Consider the following 17715-nt stretch of genomic DNA (forward strand, 5'->3'; position numbering starts at 1 on the left):
CAGAGCCATAGAACAGAACGTATGAGCTAATCGACGACTAAACAATTTCCATGATGAACTTCTATTTGTTTTATGCATATGGATGACTAAACGATCTTCAAATTGATTCATTTTTTCAAGTATGATCTCCAAATTAAGAGAATGTAGGTACAATTTCGATTATGATATTTGAACGGTAAAAATTCGTTAATATTAAGTAAGGGGACTTGTCCCACATAAAAAGAACACAAGCATTATTCTTGCTTACATATTTTTACTTGACCAAAATAAATAAATAAATAAAGGTTGGGTGGTAACACAAACGTAGCTTTCTTCCCTCAACGATTCCGTATTTTGTATGCTTGCAATCGTTCATATATTATACGCCCCTAAAATTGGTAAGTAATACTAATAACCCAAATTGATCTTCCGAGCCATCAACATTGTTTTAGAGAAAATTACACAAAACAAGGACACTAATGTGACATCGTCTCAAATCTATCATGCGTCATAAAGTGTTTTAATTTTCTCACATGATATCGCATAAATGATTTAAGACACTGTCACCTTAAGTTTCTCACATGATATTGCACGAATGATTTAAGACATTGTCCCCTTAGCGTTTTTTTTATGCAACTCCTTATCTAATTATGCATAAGATGTTGGAAAAAACTATGGAAAAACTGTTATATATTTTATTATAAACTATTAAATAATACACAATAGAATCTCTATAAATGCAAGAAGAACAAGGAATAGAAGAACCTTAAGAGATTGATGCTAGAATTTGATTATATAGCCTTAAGACAAGATTGCCTCTCAGTGGTGCCTCAAGGTTTGCGTTGGCAAATGTCTCCTAGGATACAATGATCTTTCTCTTTGTGGAAGTAGCACTCCAATCCACAAAGAATAGTGAACCAAAAGTGTTTAAAACTCTTTCTTTCTTGAACACTAAATTACTCTAATTCCTATATAATTTCTGAATGCAAAACTCTCTAAAATGCTTGACTTGGTGGTCTATTTATAGGCATTGACATGCCCCATTTTCAAAGATTGTGTCTGCTTCCAAAAGACAAAGGATGCAACCTTTGTTCAAAGTTGCATCTGTTTCCAGAGGTTGTGTCTGCTTCCAAGTCAAGGGATGCAATCTCTGTTCAAAATTGCATCTGTTTTCAAATGACAAAAAGCTGCAACCTTTGTTCAAACGTACACAACCCTTGAAAATCTGTTAGTCAAACCTTTCCATGACCATTTTCATAATAAAATAAAATTAAAAGGTACAATTGCAGACTGCAATATATAGGCAATTCAAGACTAAACCACTTTTTCACTTTAATTTTCATTCACTTGAATATTTAATATTTTAAATATTAATAATACTAATATTTAAATTATTAAATTTCTAACCTAAGAAAGATCCCTTGGTATGCACTACATGAAGCTAGAGTCCAAATTAAGAAAACGAAAGAAACAAAGAAAAGAAAAGGAGAGGATAAAAAAGAGAGGTGGAATTTGGTGGCTTATTTTATAAGAGAGGTAAGTGAAGTGGAGAACCCTACCCACTTTTGAGTATTTGAACATAAAAGTACACATTAATTTGTTTATCTCAATTAGATGTAATTGATTAGGTTAAACTTCTCAACCTAACTTAATTAATGTTAATTTGAGTTTTATCATCTCCACTCCATCTCTACCAAACATACTTGCATATGTAGCTTGACTTTTTCGAACGTAAAATTATTGTGACTTGATAACAAAGCCAGATCAATGCATGCTCTTCTACTATATCAAACCATTTTCCACTCCCAATTTTGCATTTTCCCATCCACCATTTCTCCACATTTCCATCTCCCTTTTCGTTTGCGCTGTTTGATGGGAAAATGAGAGAAAGAATGGAAAGATTCGTTCTTCTTCCCTTTGCCATCGGTTGCATTTCTGAATCGAGCGTTGCTGTTGGCGGTGTGCAGCGGCAGCCGCCCAGAACATCAAAACCGGACACAAATCCGTCTCCAATAAGTCTCTTTCTCATACTCTCTCACACACATATATACATGCATGAGTGCAGTATTTCTCTCTCTAATTAGCTAGCTAGCTTATCTTTTCGCGTCTTTTTGATGATTTGTGAAAAGGAACTAAAGAAGCTGAAGAGGAAGAAGATGAAGCAGATAGATTATCCGGCGAAAGCATGAAGAACTCGTTTAGATCCCTGGCTCTTCCAAAACCAAACATATCAACCGGTGTTCATAGGCTCTTCAAGGGTTTCAAGAACTTCTCTCAGTTATTTGGTAAGTCTCAACGCACACGTGATTTGGTTATCATTTCTTGTGATATTTTATACCTAAAACTCATCTAAATTGCTGGAAGGGAGATTCAAACTCGGATGCATGGGGAAGCACATCTGCTCTAGTCAATATAGCTACTCCCACGTCAGCTCTAGTTTATCTCTGATTACTCTTGTGGTGATTTTCTTGATAGTTTACAAGGATGATATGGAAGAAGAAGTGCTGGAAATGGGTATGGAAATAGGGTGTCCTACAGATGTGAAGCATGTGACACACATAGGTTGGGACGCTTCTGCTTCCGCTGCCTCTGCAACAATTGATCCTGTTAGGGGCTGGGATAATCTCGTATCGCCTGATCTGCTCTCTGTTTCCCCTCTTTCTTGGAGGCAATTTGAGCTCTCTGTGCCGTCACAAGCTGAAGCTGCAGTACCACCTCTTGTTCATGGCTCTTCTTCTTAATTTGTTCAAGAAAGATTGGTGGATGTGATTATATTTAAGACTTTAAGGGCTCGTTTGGTGCCTAGGATTTCCAAAATAGAAATCAAATCCTCTGTCTCCCCCGCTACGTACATTTCCACTATGGTTCTTGAAGGTGTAATGGGTGATATATATTATATATATATATGTGTGTGTGTGTGTGTGAATTTGTAATTAATTTACGGCATCTGAATTTTGATGATATATGCACTCATGTATACACACACTTATTTGGCATTTAATACAATTATGAATTTATGGTAATTTGAAGACCACTTGTTGTGACATTAAAATATATTTAACAAACAATGTAGCATACATTACATGATGAGTGATTACAGTTTGACAAGAAGCAGCAAATCTACTTGAAGAAGTAAGGAAGGTTTACAACATAGAGGAGGAAGTAGGCCCAAGTGACACCCGAAATGCCACCGAAGAAGAACCCGCCGGTGAATTTGGACCACCCCTCGGCAGTTTGGAGCTGATCGGGCTCCTTCTTTCGGCCGGTCAATGTCAAAGCGGGCGCGGAGGACGGCTCTCCTTCCTTGAAGGAGGAAATTCCATAGATTGTCAAGCAAAGGGTTAGGATGACCACAAGACCAGCAGCAGCTAAGGAGCCAGCTCCTCCGGCATAGGGAGTGTTCCTCAATGGGCCAGTCTTGACAAATGGGCCTACCAGAAGGAAACCGTGGGCCAGACCCACCTCAATACCCCTGAGAAGTGGGTTGACTGCTGTCCTGTAGGCTGGGAGGTTGGACAAGTACCAGGCAATCAAAGGGCTTGATGTCACTGGAGTCTCCAAGCTTCCAATGAAAGGATCACCGTTGATGGGTTGAATCACTTGGAAATTTTGCTGCAACATTGATTCAATCATCGTACCACAAAATTAGAAACACGTTAAACTTAGGAAACTGTTATTAGCACTAGTATTTGTGCTAAATCATATAACATGTCATAATTAAGTATTTTAACTATTTACGAGAGTTGAACTTAAAATCTTACTACTTACAAGTGTACTACTAAACCTAATGCTAGTGACTTTATATCAAAAATCCCCCCTTAAAATGTAGAGTAATCTGCCTATTTGCCCCTTGAACTATCACTTAATTTTCGATTTCTCCCTAAACTTTTTAATTGGAAAATTAAGGACTTAAACTAATTTTTTTGGGCGATTTGCCCCTGATGTTAATTTTTCATTCATTCCATCTAAATTTCTGCTAGATGGAAGCGTGTGCACAAGATTTCTAAAATGTAAACCTATACAAATATGTGTGCTTCTATAGCTTTTGTATCTAAAGGTCTAGCCAAGTGACGTTTTGGTCCTTAAAGGAGAGTCACGTGGTGTGCACGTGATAAGATTTAACGTTAATTTAGATGAAATCTATGAAAAACTAACATTGGAGGGAAATTGGCAAAAAATATTAGTTTAAGTTCTTAATTTTTCAATTAAAAAGTTGAAAATCGAAAGTTAAGTGATAATTCAGAGGACAGTTTACTCTAAAATGTATAAGAAGTATATTCATATTCGATATTCTCTATACAAAACGCCGCTTAAAATGACAAACGCACCATTAACAAGATATCAATATTATGTTAGTACGTTTTGTTGCGATAGTCAGTGACACGATGAAGTGAAAATGTGTGATGAGGAGAAGTAAAATTACCTTGTCTGATTGGACAGCCTTGATGGAGAAGGAAGAGAGTCTCTTGGAAGGGAAGAGCCTGAGTGGGGAGGCAGAGAGGCCTTTGGGAGAAAGCAAGGCAGGTCTGGTGGTGATTGGAGAAGTGAAGTTGGATTTAAGTTGGCTAGCCATTGGAGAAGCTGAGGCCATCACTTTGCTTTTGCACCAGTTGCAGAAGATACACAGTTGTAATCAAAGAATGGCAGGGTAGAGGAGCAGAGGAGCAGAGAGTGAGACTGCAGAGTGAAGTGAACAGGTCAGATATTGGCCAAAGAAGTATACTTGCAAATGTGGTGAGATGTTGTGGTGGTCGTAGAACCCTCTGATTTCATTGGATGAGGTGTTGCCAAAACCTTATCCCTTATCCAACATTTACCCTTTTATTTATTTTATGTTGGGGTAGCATAGATTTGGTGTTTATTTTCGTTTTGGTATTGGGTTAGATTGAATGGGCTACTGGTGATACCAGCTTTGGTTGGACCATAACACAACTCATAACTTCTGATCAGCTGCACTACAAAATTTTAGAATACACGCATCCATTGTTAATTTAACGGCTTGAATGTACTAGGATTGACTATCAAAGGCAGATAAGAAATAAGGAAAACTAATGAAAATGATTTGAAAACTTTGATTTTTAATGATAAGGACAAAATAAAGGGTAAACTGAATAGTACTAAGATTGACTTTTTAGTGTAAAAACATGATTTTTCGTTAAAGAAAACAGTACTGAGAATTTTTCGTTAAAGTCTCTAAAAAAATATTATTATACACTACTATTACAATATTAATAATAATGTCAGACGAATCTTCAAACCAAATACAATAATAAGATACAAATTGATGTTCCACATATGAAATGAGTTTCGAGAAGCTTCCCAAACAATTCAGCCTATATTGACCGTTGATCATCCACCATTTTCTTTCAAAACTAGAAGCTAACTAGATAAGTGTTTAATTACAGTGAAATGCGAAGGTCCTACTCAACCAACTTGCAGGCGAGAGAGATAAAAGTTGCAACTTGGGTGAACCGTTGAATTTTGATCTAACGGTTACAAATAGAGAATCCCTCTAAAGTTATAATAATTGTAGCCGTTGGATCAAAATCCAATAGCCCGTGTTAGTGGATCAGGAGGATTCCGAGGCTTTGCCTCGGAGATGATCCAATTCCCCTATATACATGCGTTCTCAAGTCACGTTTGCATGGATAGAATGAAGAGAATTTTAACGAAAAGCTTCCGATACTATTTACTTTAACGAAAAACCACATTTTTACACTAAAAAGTCAATTCTGATACTATTCAACTTACCCTTTAATTTGTCATTTTCGTTAAAACTCAAAGTTTTTAAACTATTTTCATTAGTTTTTCTTAAAATGAAATCAATCGATTCATGCCCGGCTGTTGAATTTTCTATTGCAAGCAATATTATCATTTCAAGTTTTTTTTTTTTCAACTTCAAAAGACCTTGGGGAAGGAAGTAACTTTAGGAACAACTTTTTAATTTCTATTTAATTAAATGGTAGTCCGAATTCAAATTCAGCCACTGAGAGAGTTCGTATCACATTAATGATGCTAGAGGCGGATACACATTAGAATCAAAATGATTTCAGGATCATTCGGAGTTTAGAAAATATATTTGAGAAGATATTTTGATGACCATATAATGTTTTGTACGGATCTTTTCGTAATGTTTCCACACATATCTCGACAAGTTACGTCGAAAGCACCAACAAATTCTCTCGATGTCACTTGTCAGATTGTTTCAGTGTGTGTCAATATCTGTGTACATGTATGAAACATGATTTGATCGACGACAACAAACCACCAAATGTTTGACGAAATGTCTCTGAAAATAAACAAAAATATTCTTTACATGTTTGACACTCTATTATATTTAAAAATACTTGAACATTTAACACTGATACCTTCGAAATTCGAATCTGGAATCCCTTGTGAATGATACTGTCATTATAAAAAAGGGAAATAAAAAGGTGGTGAAGAAATCCATTGAATCTCAAGGAAAAGGACACAAAATTTCCCCTTTATTTTGACGCTTATCGACAGAATATTTTGCTTTTGACTCTCCTGTTCGATGGCGCAGACCATGTGTTGTTCATATCTATGTCAATTTTTGGAAAGTGGATCAAATAATTGACTCAGTCCAACCTAATTCCAACTCGCCAATGGGCATCCTTTTCCTTTTTACTGCCATCAATCTTATATTTTTCTGAAGTTTTTCCTTTCCAACAATATAACATTCTAAATTACTTTAACTTATCAAGAAGGCAGTTCAAAATTAATTACAGTAAAGTATGCACATTGTCTCGACCAGTTGATCGAATTTATAAATTATAATTATGTGGTTGCCGGCTAATTAGAAAAATGAAGGTACTTGGTGGGTGGATTTGGATCCTCTCCTGAGCCCAAGGAGAATATCATTTGACCAAAAAATGTGGGATGTTGGATTTTCTTTCAACGGCTATAATTATTATAACTTAAAAGGAACCTCCTTGTTTGAAGCATTTGGATGAAAATCCAACGATCCACACTCCTTGGGCTCAGGAGAGAATCCAAATCCCTTGGTGGGTATGGTCTAATTTGTTTTGCCAAACAACAAATTTTCTCAAACCCCTGAGAAATCTCAAACTTAATGAGCAGTGGGTTTTGAATTACACACCAAAGGAAACTTCATATCTCAAACTAAAACCCTCCCAAATTATGGGTTTACTAAAAACAAAAAAACAAACAAAACCCAAAAACTAAAAAAATAGTATAAGAAAGTTACGAGTTCTAAAGCAAGACTGATTTTCACACTATTTTCTTTCGCATTTCTGTTAATTTCTGACAAACAGATTAAATAAATCTACAAAAATTAACTAACAATAATTAATAAAGATTTGCATAAATAACAAGAAAAATATGCGAAAATCACTTCCCACCTTAAATTATTATTTTCTTATATAAAAAATGAAGGTAAAATTGATTATAAAAGGTGCCAAAAAATAAGAGGACAAGCCCACAAAAACCTCGGACTCGTTGAGGAAGAAAGTTGCAATCCAAATCCATTTCCCAAAACCAAATCCAAATCAAAATCCAATCGCTTTCACATGAAATCCTGAAACCTCAATGGCGTCGTTTCCTCCTTCCCCTCCCTCCAAAACCATGACCTCCTCCTCCGCCTCCTCCTGCTCTTGTATTTCGTGACAGGAAACGCCTGCCCTCTGCATTCTGTGTTGTTCTCTGCGCGTACGTCGGAGGAGGGAGGAACGAAGAGAGGGATGAAGAACGACGGGGACGACGACGTTTTGGAACCGCCCATCAATTTCTCGATGGTGGAGGATGGCATTTTCAGATCCGGCTTCCCGCAGCCGTCCAATTTTCCTTTCCTCAAATCGCTTAATCTCCGATCAATCATGTGAAGTCTCTATCTTCTATACGCGTTTTATTCGTATGCATGTATCTATCGCTCCGTGTGTGTGTGTTTGAAGGTCGCATTGTGATTTGTGAGGTGTTTGGTTGCTGAGAAAACTGAAGGAAAATTGAATTACGTGAGAAAGAAAGGAAACTATTGGAAAAGAAACTAACTGTTTTTGCATTGAGAAAGAATCCGAGTTACGTTTATGATTCGTTTGAAGAATTTGTTTTTACTTACTGAGACCGTTTGATTGCTAAGAAAATGGAGGGAAAGAAAAGCAAGAAACTAGTTGAGAGTTGTCTGAGTTGTTTCTAGACAGAAATCAGTTTATTTGCTTTATTGAGAATGTAGCGTTTATTGTGCTTAATTCCGGCTTTTGGTGCAGATATTTGTGTCCTGAGCCGTACCCAGAGGCGAATTTGGAGTTTCTTCGGTCTCAAAATATTCGGCTACTCCAGTTTGGAATTGAGGGAAAGACGGTAATACTCTCTCTCCCTCTCGGTGATTGTTTGCCGAAATTGTTCAGTTTACATCTTTTTGTGAGATTCATACATGCTATTTGTTTGCTCTTGATATATGCTTATGCGAGCGCAGACATCAGTAAATGCTAGAAGCATTATTACGATTACTATGTTTTAATTGAATGGGGAACGACATGCTTGGATGACATTTGATGGAATATGGGCTATGTTGTATAATGTGTTGTGCTCATAGGTTTATGACCATGTCTGTATGCAGGAGCCTTCTGTATCTATTCTTAAGGATACCATCTTGGAGGCTCTGAAAATCCTTATTGGTAATGGACTAATATGACAGTTCTGCCTTCTTTTTTTATTTAGCTTTGTATTTAAATTCTTCGCACTTCATAAGTTCTAACCGTAAGTATTTCGTGTTTCTAGATGGGAGAAATCATCCAGTTTTGATCCACTGCAAGCGTGGAAAGGTAAGTTTTTGAAGTTGTATTTAATTTTCAGCCATTAATATAATTTGTTTCACTGCTACGTAGTGGCTTATGATACAGTAGTTGTTTCTTCATAGCTCATTAGCCCCATTTTAGCAGTCATTTCATTGTTCACCAAATCAAAAGGAGTTTTCAGGGAACGGAATTTAGTGTGTTTGATTTGAGCTTGGATGTAAGCATTTCATTCTTGTCGTTGATCATTGTTAATACTATGGAGAGTGTCCAACTCTTTTTTTATTAGTTCCAAGGATGAGGAGGATCCAACGAGCTTACCTTATTATTAGATAAAGGGAAAGAGTAGGGGGATAATCTATAAGGTCTGGTTCTCTAAAATTAGGATAGTTTCTGTCATTTCCCAAAACGGGTTGGCTTTGCTCAGGTTCCTACCATTTAACATGCAAAGCTTCAGAAACTGAATGTCATACTTATAACTATTTAATGAACCCAAGAGTTGTTGGTCTAGCGGTCAAGTCCTTGGTTTTCTCCCAAGTGGTCTAGGGTTCGACTCTCTCCCATGGTACCCACCTAGCAAATGCTAGAGTTTCTCGCTCCCCAAATGTTGTGGGGTCACGCAGGGGGCCTAGTGATTAGTCGGGTCAAAGACTCGAATACACTAGTTTAACAAAAAAATAAAAAATAAAAAGTATTTGATGTATTTGTTCTCAGTGAGAGATCTTTTCTATAAGAAGTCATCTTTTGTTGTCGTATAGTTTATCGGTGTTTCTAGGTTTATCTTTTGAATGGGCGGAAAACACTAACCTTCTCTATAATACTACAACCTCATATAACAACAGATAATATATTTGGAGTAGCATCACAATAGGGCCTCCTTGAATTTCAAACTGATACACTGATATGCACTTTCTCTTGTTAATGACTGGAACTCTTAGGATTATGATGATTTTTGGATTATGGCAGTTCTTTCTCACCTTGTGTTTGCAATTTTGTTGGTACAGCATCGGACGGGTTGTCTTGTTGGTTGCCTACGAAAATTTCAGAATTGGTGTTTGTCTTCTGTGTTTGAGGAGTACCAGCGTTTTGCCGGCGTGAAATCTAGACCAACAGATTTGAGATTTATAGAAGGATTTGACATAATGCTGCTGAAGCAGTGCCTGTACAGCATTATCTACCAGTATCAAGGTTACGGTTCAAACAAGAGAAGGTTGTTATACAGAGAAGAGAATTTACAGAAGCCCCAAACCATGAAAGTTTAACAACACAGCTTTCGGAATTGGAGTTGGAGGGCCCTTATTTCTTCTTCTCCGGCGTTGCTACTAGTCTCACTTAGAAATATATCAGTTTGTCACTGTGGCGTATAATATGAGTCCACGGTGTTATCCTTGTTAGCTTCTTCTGGTAAAAAATCGATTTGAAACCATGCCTTTTGGATTTGGTTTTCCATTGGCATCTCCATTTATTAGTTTGGGACGATGTGGTGGCAATTGGTACAGACTCTACAGAAACCAATTTGTATTCTCTTAGTTTCGTAATGCTCTCTGTACAATAACACTACTATGGCTTGTTTGTTTATTCTTTAAGAATTTCTCTCTATTGATGAAGACTTTTCTACTTTGTGAATGTCATTTTCCAACTCCCTCTCTCTCTCTCTCTCTCTCTCTCTCTCTCTCTCTCTCTCTCGTTTGTTTGAAGGGATAAGCTGTAATATTGCAGATTTTATAATTTCAAGGGCATCCGTAAGGGTTTGGACTTATTCTCTCTACATCAATCTCCATGAATTTGAACTTTCCAAGTCGTTTTACTTTGCCCTTCGAGCTTTTAATTTCGTTTGAGCTCTCTAGAGTTTTGGTTTGTGCTAATATTCCATCAAATGTCAATTTGGTAACTATTTTTTTGTTTATTCTACTAGGTGCGATTTGCATAACCCAACTTTTGTTCGGCGTATATGTTAACGAAATGCATAACTCACATTAGTAAATGATAATTGAGTTGTGAGAAAAATTATGAGAAATTGAAGCATACATGGACTTCTAATGTACAAAATGTACAAAATCCAACACTCAGTTTGACCTTGTAATCGACAAAACAAACCGGTTGAGGCATTGACATGAATCAAAAGTTTAACGGCTCGTTTGAGAAGTGCTTAAAATGATTGTAAGAACTTTTAGAGGAAATATTTTTTAAACTATCTTTAGATAAATTGCAATTTATTCTCGAAAAGCATTTGAAATACTTCTTGCAAAATGCACTTTAAGTACTTTTAAAACTAAAAAACATTTTATCTAAAAACACTTTTAATTATTTAGAAACATTTTCGAAACAAACCCTAAGTTCTTAGAACCAAACTCAAAACTCATAAAAGGATCATCAACGTCATTGGCCAATGGCCAATTGCGAAATATGTCCAAACTCTATTGATCCAAACACCCATACATAAGGACCAATGAAATACGACCACGTCACCCGAGCTCGCGTACGTCTGAGTACACCAAACAGATAAACCCTATATATAAAGGGCCATAAACACCGTCTTCCATCCTCAAAAGTTTAAGGTCCTCTCCGTCCGAGTGGCCAACTGTTAGAGTTAGGGTTTTCATCTCCGCCGTCCGAGCAAATCGCCCAACATGACAGGCAAAGCCAAGCCCAAGAAGCACACGGCCAAGGAGATCGCCGCCAAGATCGATGCTGCCACGACGAACCGCGGCGGCGGGAAGGCTGGTATAGCTGACCGGACCGGACAAGAGAAGGGAGGACACGCGAAGATGGAGTGCCCGCACTGCAAGATCACGGCGCCAGACGTAAAGTCGATCAAGATTCACCACGAGGCTCGTCATCCGAAGATCCCGTTCGAGGAGGAGAAAGTTGTAAACCGCCACGCCAGCACCAGCACCCAGCCGGAGCCGGTCAAGGACGCTAACAAGCCACGCCCCGGCGTCCGTGGAAGCCTGAAGAAGTGAAATTTCCGGTCAAAAGCGAATCAAATCTACCAAAGGAACGGGCTTTCTGGTGCTTTGGGGGTAAAATTACTAGATTGGGGTCGGACTCGGAGTGGTGCTTGTTATGGTCGGGAAGTGGGTTTATGGGTATTCTGGGTACTTTAATTTTGGAATATTATGATGGGGATGTATATTAGTCTCTGTTTCTTGCTTCTATTCCAAAGATGATGATCAAATCAATGTTTGAGAATTGTTTCCATGTGCTTTCTAAATCAGTTTCTTTCTTGATGTTATTGATATTTGATCATGATTAATTAATAGCATACTTAATATTAATGATGGCTTAAAACAAGAGATTGTGATTTAATTTACTGATTATCGTATTGCTGTGTTGAAATGATTCAAACACTGTTAAATACAAACCCCCTTTTCCAGTTTCAGACGCATACGGTCATCCGTATTAACGAATCTCTTTGTTTCCGGCATCGGAACACGGAAGTCTCCTTGATTCCGGTGGCGGAAATCGGAATGCTGCTGTGTGGGGATGCATAGAATCTGTGAAATATGCAATTTGGAACATCTGGAAACTTAAGTTTTTTATGTTATCCGAGTGATATATAAATTGTTGCTCCAAAGACTTCCAGCTTCAAAAGAAAACTGTTATACATCACCTCTAGGGTTTCAAGGTATTGCAATCAAGCTCAGTACAGAGAGAGAGAGAGAGAGAGAGAGAGAGTAATACCATGTTGATAGAGTTTAGAGTTGATGAAGAAACCAGTAAACCTTTTTGTATGGAAATTTTATACCATGTTTTATGGAAAACAAGAAAAACTGTCACAATGAAAATCTGCAAGAAAATAGAACCTTTATCACTAGTTCGAGGCGAGCGGAAAACCAAAATCTGCCTCAGCTGATGACTGCTATAGAAGTAAAAGAACCAAAAAAAAACTATGATGGATAACCTCCCATGACCCTGTGATAGAATAGTGATGATGACGACGACAATGATGCACTTGACTGATCCATTATTGGTAAGCGGGCATCATAAAGGTTATCATCCTTCTGCTCTTGTTTAGGCTTTAGGAATCTTACATCATTCTCCTGCAGATGCTGTCCTGAAAAATAAGGCTGTACGGGACAAACTGTTTTTCCATTGTTGATATCATAACCGGCAAGAGGGAGGTTCCCGGATGGCTGAAGGTTCATAGGCAGTGAAATTGGGAAGTCCGGCACAATAGAACCAGCCTGATGGGCAACATTGTGTCCGAATGAGGCATACGGCATGGTATTGTGCAGAGGAGGATATTTCATTTGGTAGAGGGAGGAAGCTCCAAATTTCATGTCATTATTGAAATTCCCAAGAAAATTAGGTCTCATGTATGCGTCATGAAATTCCGGTTTTCTATCAAAATGAGGTGCAAGATCTTGCACTTGTGTCTCAGGCTTCGGAACATTGGTATTTCTGGGTAATGCCAAAGCTGGCTGAGCATTGGCAGTAGATGGAAGTCCATTACTGCTAATTGAATTCATGTGATTGCTGTTTCTCGCTGCAGGCACTTCGTGGTTGTGTTTTCCCTCGTATGTTGTAATTACGAATTTCAGATCATGGGACGCCCTTTCCACATGCTTCCTAACCAAACATCCTGCACTTGTGCATTTGTAATAGCTCCTACAGGATGAAGAATGGTACAAAGATTAACTGGATACATAGAAAACTTTAAGCAAACCAAATTGTGAAAATATGGATTATGAGCTAATATCTTATTTGAAGAAATAAATTACAAGAAGAAAATGCCATCCCCTGTTACTATATGTTATAATGAACTCTTCTATGTTCATAACTCGGTAGAAATCCACACTAACCAGTTCAATGAAATGAGAGAGCGAATGAGAAAAGAGCATACCTAGGGTTTGGATTTCCTTTGACCACTTTTTGCCCATACTTCCGCCAGCGATAGCCATCATCAAGTATGTCGATTTCGCTCTCAATTTGGACAACTACTCTTGGTTCACGGACAGCCCTGGATGCTAAATTTGTTTCAATCATGCAGCTCTCCTTCTTCCTGGAAGGGAAACCAATGGAGAATATTATAACCTTGTTCGGTCATGGCATCCTGGAAAAAGAAACCTTCGAGATAAACAGAAAATCACTTGCCTTCTTTTTGAATCAGATTCTTCATCATCTGCATCATCTCCAAGTGATATGATTCCTTGGGTGGCCCGATCTTCATCATCATGACTAGCAAGTGTGGATGAAAGCTCTGGAGTTTCAGCTGATTCAAAGATATTCATGGACTTCCCTTGAGTAGTTGAAAATGGATCAGAAAGCTCGGTAACAACAGATGCTGAGGATGTCCTTTCCAGACCATCAGTCCTCCCGTCATAGCCAACTTTCATATCCTTACAGGACTGACTATTTGTCCAAACTGGCCCACCTTCACCTTTGACAGCGGCCCTACTACCTTCACCCATCTCTGACATCTCATCATATGAAAATGATGGTCCAAGCGATGCCCCAGTTCGACGGTTAGGCTGCGGTTTTGCATGATTATGAGGAGCTCCCTTGTAGATGATCTCTGTTATTTGACCATCATAGGATCGTTCCACCTTTTTCTTGACCTGACAATTTGGGTGCGTGCATTTATAATAACTCCTTGGATATTCACTACCTTTTACCTGTTTCTGCCCATACTTCCTCCAATTGTATCCATCTTCTGAAGTCCTTACCATTCCTGCAGATGGGTATGACCCTTTTTGATCTCCTTCCAAAAAGTGATGGGACCCAAGATCCTCCACATGAATCGATTCTTTGGGAAGAAAGTTTTGATCACTAGCCGCACTGGAATGAGACATTTGCAAGTCTGCGCCGTTGGCAATCATAATCACACTGTTTAAGTTTCTAATATCAGAGGACAGATCCACAGCATAGTTCGTTGCATTAGCTTCTTCTGGAAACTCCATCGGGAATTGAAACTCCATTGGTGGTTGCTCCAAAACAAGAGCTTGGCAGTCAACAGTAGACCCCTGAGGAAAATGCAATGGGAAGATACCAAACTCATTCAAACACAACCTCGCAAAAAACTATAAAATAATTTATTGGCAAGTTCAGACAGGAAACTACACCCTTGGAAAACTTATCAAAATCACTCCCCCTTGGACATTTTAGTTTAAACAGGAAACATTAGCATTAACATTATGATTGCAACTTATCAAAATCTACACAGGAAATATTAACATTTTGGTTTAAACAAGTACCGTTGGACATCATGATTTGAAGATATGAGGATGCATCTGTAAATAAGAACCATATAAAGTTGTTCCAATGACTAACTATAAAGTTACAACTAGACACTTCATTTACATCTGTTTCCAAATAATGCTTCAACTGTCGTAAACTACAAGGAGATACTGTTTCAAGGTTCTTTAGTATTTAAAATGTCAATCTGTTGGGCTGCCACATTTGGAGAAAGTAATTGGACCAGAAAAAAGAAAGTTTAAAAACCTCTTTCCAAATTTAAGAATTTGAGACTACTGAATTCTAAAACATATTAAGTTGAGGCATTTACCGGATTTTGGAAACTAGAATAGGCCGGCCTGTAACCATCATCTTCATGCGTTCCTGATTTCAGCAGCGAGCTGTTATCATTGGGAGGATGCAATGGAAAAGTTCCGGTGGTGGGAGATGGAAGCGCCTAGAAGAATACAAGAATCGAAGATCTTAGACAACATCACAAAGAAAGAAAAAAAGCTTTGGACTTTGCAACTCTCTCAACATCCATAGAATTCATATGCCTTCTAGCTTTTGGTGATTGTATTTTAAGCCAAACAATACCAAAGCAGAGACTTTTATACAAAAGGTGCAGAATACCAAATTCAGATGTTATACTTCTCTATCTAAACAATCCAAATTATAAATGGATAAAGTTAAGGTAATCACTTCTTCTAATCACGTTAATGATTAATGAATAGCACCCAAATACTAATAAAAGTAAAAACTGTTAATCTGTTTGACATTTACTTTCTCCCTGCTACCAAATTGCTTGCAACCAGATGCAGATATACTACTGAGGTTCAGAAACCCAAAAGTTCACAAAAAAAAACAAAACCATACAAAGTTATACATATCCTTGATCACACTGCAAAATTCTATAGCGCTCCGTGGTATCCTACACTCCGAGGTTTTTCGGAACAAACAAAGCCCAGAAGAACATACAGTCTTAACGCATTTAGCTCCAAAAGAAGAAAAACCCAAAATTTACAACCAAAAAAAAAAAAAAAAAAAAAACCAAAAAAGAAAAACCTGAGAATTGGGGAGCATCATGGGGGAGTCGAGCAGAGCCGTGGGGCTGATACCAGCCGGAATAGTAAGGCACGGGGACCTCGCCGGCGGAGAATGCAGAGGACTGGTTGTCCTAAAACGCGCCGTATTGATCCTCTCCGCATTGAATCCACACTTGGCTGCCCTCCTCTCTGCTATGCTAATGCTGCTCCCTGCTCCACCACCACCACCGCCTCCTCTTCCTTTGGCCTTGCTCTCCGCAACCGCGTCGTCTTCTTGCTCCATTTTTCTTAAACGTCTCATCTTTTTGTTTTAACACTCTAAATTTTGTGTCTGTGTGTTGGGATTTTCCTGCTAGAGTGACAAGGCTGCGACTCTGCCTCTCTCTCCAACAGCAAGAATTTTGTAAAAACCCTAACTTTGGTTTTTGGTTTCAGCTCCTCCTCCCTGAATGGTTGCGGAGCTGAAACCTCTTCCTTCTTATTGTATCCAAACGAATATTAAATAAATAAATAAATGGGGTTTGATTTAAATTCAGGAAAAAATGAACAGGCTTTTTATCTTTCAAGTTTCTATATCTATAAATTTATGGTACAAAAGTTATGTTTTCCAAGAAGAAGAACAATCGGATTGGACTTAGAGAGAGAGGGAAGAAGAAGAAGAAGAAGAAGAAGAAGAAGAAGAAGGGGAGAGAGAGAAACAGAGCTGGGTTTATAGTCCTACGCTGCTGGGTACAAATATACAAAATGTATTTTTTTGTTGCAGAAAAACGGAAAAGCAAAGAAATATTTGGTTTGTGCCCGAGAATGGTGAAGTGACAGTCACTCTTAACCAAGAACAATGGGGAGTGTGGGACCCACCGAATTAAAATTAAAGAGGAAATTAAGGGGTGCTGAGGTGGAGGAAGTTGTGAACTCTAACGAGCAAAGATTAAAGCTTTTTTCGGAAACGACACCTCTCTTCTTCTTATCTCAAACCATGAACCCAAACAAACTCCCCCCAAAAATCCAATACGTGTTCATTCTTTACAATGTTTTTCACGTAAATCTAGATAAAGTTTGTTTCCTTTCTTCCTTTTCATTTCAATTTTCTCTTTAAGTTTCTACTATTTTTTTGCTATTATTTTCTAATTTCATCGCTTATTGGTTTTAGAGTCTCGTACTTTTAATATGGCCATGAATTAAAGGATAAATGATTATAAATTTCTTAGTCTTGGGTGGTTAAGAAAACATTTTCGTCAAACTGTATTCAAGTTTTAATCTTATCTAATTTATTGTTCTGTTTCTTTTGTGGTATGCATGATACGACAATACTTACCATGTATTATTTGCTTAATTCTCTTACCAAATATAGTAAATACATTTTACTTGGCACATATTTATGGTATTAGTTTCTTAATGAGTAATTAGTGTAGTTTTATTTCAATAATGTAATTGGTTTGTGTAGGGAGTTGGAGACTTAAGCGTGGGATTTGGCTTGCTAATGGCTAGCCGCAAATCTTGAGAAGCAGGTTCGCTTTTTGTTTGTATAATCCAAATTAATATGCGGTTAGAAGTCCCACGTGGCTGAGTCTTCTAATTTACGAGTACACGATAAATACATTATTTGTCACTTCATGTTTTTGGCATATTATTTTATAATGTTGACACAAAATTTAACATTAAATTGTTGGATGATAAGTGTTCATGTTTTTTGCACACTGTTTTATAATGTTGACACAAAAATTAACGTTAAATTATTAAAT

At 37.7% G+C, this 17715-nt stretch overlaps 5 protein-coding genes across 7 annotated transcripts; 3 read left to right on the plus strand and 2 right to left on the minus strand.

The window, feature by feature from the left end:
* The first annotated feature begins 1718 nt into the window (after positions 1–1718).
* LOC126593595 (CRIB domain-containing protein RIC4) lies at positions 1719–3002 on the plus strand. Of its 2 annotated transcripts, none has more exons than XM_050259698.1 (3): positions 1719–1995; positions 2109–2264; positions 2344–3002. In XM_050259698.1, exons 1-3 carry the CDS (start codon positions 1860–1862, stop codon positions 2718–2720), a joined length of 669 nt encoding a protein of 222 aa, XP_050115655.1. In that variant the 5' UTR covers positions 1719–1859; the 3' UTR covers positions 2721–3002. The 2 variants fall into 2 exon arrangements, with proteins under 2 accessions (XP_050115655.1, XP_050115656.1); XM_050259699.1 differs by having other exon boundaries at positions 1726–1995; positions 2455–3002.
* On the minus strand, positions 2993–4720 carry LOC126593596 (photosystem I reaction center subunit XI, chloroplastic-like). Its single transcript, XM_050259700.1, has 2 exons — positions 4403–4720; positions 2993–3591 (listed from the first exon to the last, which is right to left on the minus strand). The coding sequence occupies exons 1-2, from the start codon at positions 4568–4570 to the stop codon at positions 3100–3102; spliced, it is 660 nt and encodes a 219-aa protein (XP_050115657.1). The 5' UTR covers positions 4571–4720; the 3' UTR covers positions 2993–3099.
* Positions 4721–7429: 2709 nt separating this feature from the next.
* LOC126593597 (tyrosine-protein phosphatase DSP3-like) lies at positions 7430–10367 on the plus strand. The gene is made up of 5 exons (XM_050259702.1): positions 7430–7837; positions 8223–8316; positions 8576–8633; positions 8737–8780; positions 9755–10367. Exons 1-5 carry the CDS (start codon positions 7701–7703, stop codon positions 10010–10012), a joined length of 591 nt encoding a protein of 196 aa, XP_050115659.1. The 5' UTR covers positions 7430–7700; the 3' UTR covers positions 10013–10367.
* Positions 10368–11287: 920 nt separating this feature from the next.
* LOC126593623 (protein METHYLENE BLUE SENSITIVITY 1-like) lies at positions 11288–12028 on the plus strand. The gene has a single exon (XM_050259720.1). The coding sequence runs from the start codon at positions 11381–11383 to the stop codon at positions 11711–11713; it is 333 nt and encodes a 110-aa protein (XP_050115677.1). The 5' UTR covers positions 11288–11380; the 3' UTR covers positions 11714–12028.
* Positions 12029–12454: 426 nt separating this feature from the next.
* On the minus strand, positions 12455–16774 carry LOC126593622 (WRKY transcription factor SUSIBA2-like). 2 transcript variants are annotated; one of them, XM_050259718.1, is made up of 5 exons: positions 15993–16774; positions 15259–15384; positions 13844–14716; positions 13597–13751; positions 12455–13361 (listed from the first exon to the last, which is right to left on the minus strand). In XM_050259718.1, exons 1-5 carry the CDS (start codon positions 16272–16274, stop codon positions 12641–12643), a joined length of 2157 nt encoding a protein of 718 aa, XP_050115675.1. In that variant the 5' UTR covers positions 16275–16774; the 3' UTR covers positions 12455–12640. The 2 variants fall into 2 exon arrangements, with proteins under 2 accessions (XP_050115675.1, XP_050115676.1); XM_050259719.1 differs by having other exon boundaries at positions 13597–13755; positions 13848–14716; positions 15993–16773.
* Between the last annotated feature and the right edge of the window lie 941 nt (positions 16775–17715).

Source organism: Malus sylvestris, chromosome 12 (genome assembly GCF_916048215.2).
Source record: "Malus sylvestris chromosome 12, drMalSylv7.2, whole genome shotgun sequence".
Lineage (NCBI taxonomy): Eukaryota > Viridiplantae > Streptophyta > Magnoliopsida > Rosales > Rosaceae > Malus > Malus sylvestris.

Bases quoted from the DNA above. Each gene is read 5' to 3' on its own strand.
- LOC126593595 (XM_050259698.1), top strand. From the start codon at position 1,860: ATGAGAGAAAGAATGGAAAGATTCGTTCTTCTTCCCTTTGCCATCGGT. The intron at 1,996-2,108 runs GTCTCTTTCTCA...ATTTGTGAAAAG, and splicing joins CACAAATCCGTCTCCAATAA to GAACTAAAGAAGCTGAAGAG. The intron at 2,265-2,343 runs GTAAGTCTCAAC...AATTGCTGGAAG, and splicing joins GAACTTCTCTCAGTTATTTG to GGAGATTCAAACTCGGATGC.
- LOC126593596 (XM_050259700.1), bottom strand. From the start codon at position 4,570: ATGGCCTCAGCTTCTCCAATGGCTAGCCAACTTAAATCCAACTTCACT. The intron at 3,592-4,402 runs GTAATTTTACTT...TCAATGTTGCAG, and splicing joins AGGCTGTCCAATCAGACAAG to CAAAATTTCCAAGTGATTCA.
- LOC126593597 (XM_050259702.1), top strand. From the start codon at position 7,701: ATGAAGAACGACGGGGACGACGACGTTTTGGAACCGCCCATCAATTTC. The intron at 8,317-8,575 runs GTAATACTCTCT...GTCTGTATGCAG, and splicing joins TTGGAATTGAGGGAAAGACG to GAGCCTTCTGTATCTATTCT. The intron at 8,634-8,736 runs GTAATGGACTAA...TCGTGTTTCTAG, and splicing joins GGCTCTGAAAATCCTTATTG to ATGGGAGAAATCATCCAGTT.
- LOC126593623 (XM_050259720.1), top strand. From the start codon at position 11,381: ATGACAGGCAAAGCCAAGCCCAAGAAGCACACGGCCAAGGAGATCGCC.
- LOC126593622 (XM_050259718.1), bottom strand. From the start codon at position 16,274: ATGAGACGTTTAAGAAAAATGGAGCAAGAAGACGACGCGGTTGCGGAG. The intron at 14,717-15,258 runs GTAAATGCCTCA...CATTTTCCTCAG, and splicing joins ATTCTAGTTTCCAAAATCCG to GGGTCTACTGTTGACTGCCA. The intron at 13,752-13,843 runs GTGATTTTCTGT...CCTTCCAGGAAG, and splicing joins CTGATTCAAAAAGAAGGCAA to AAGGAGAGCTGCATGATTGA.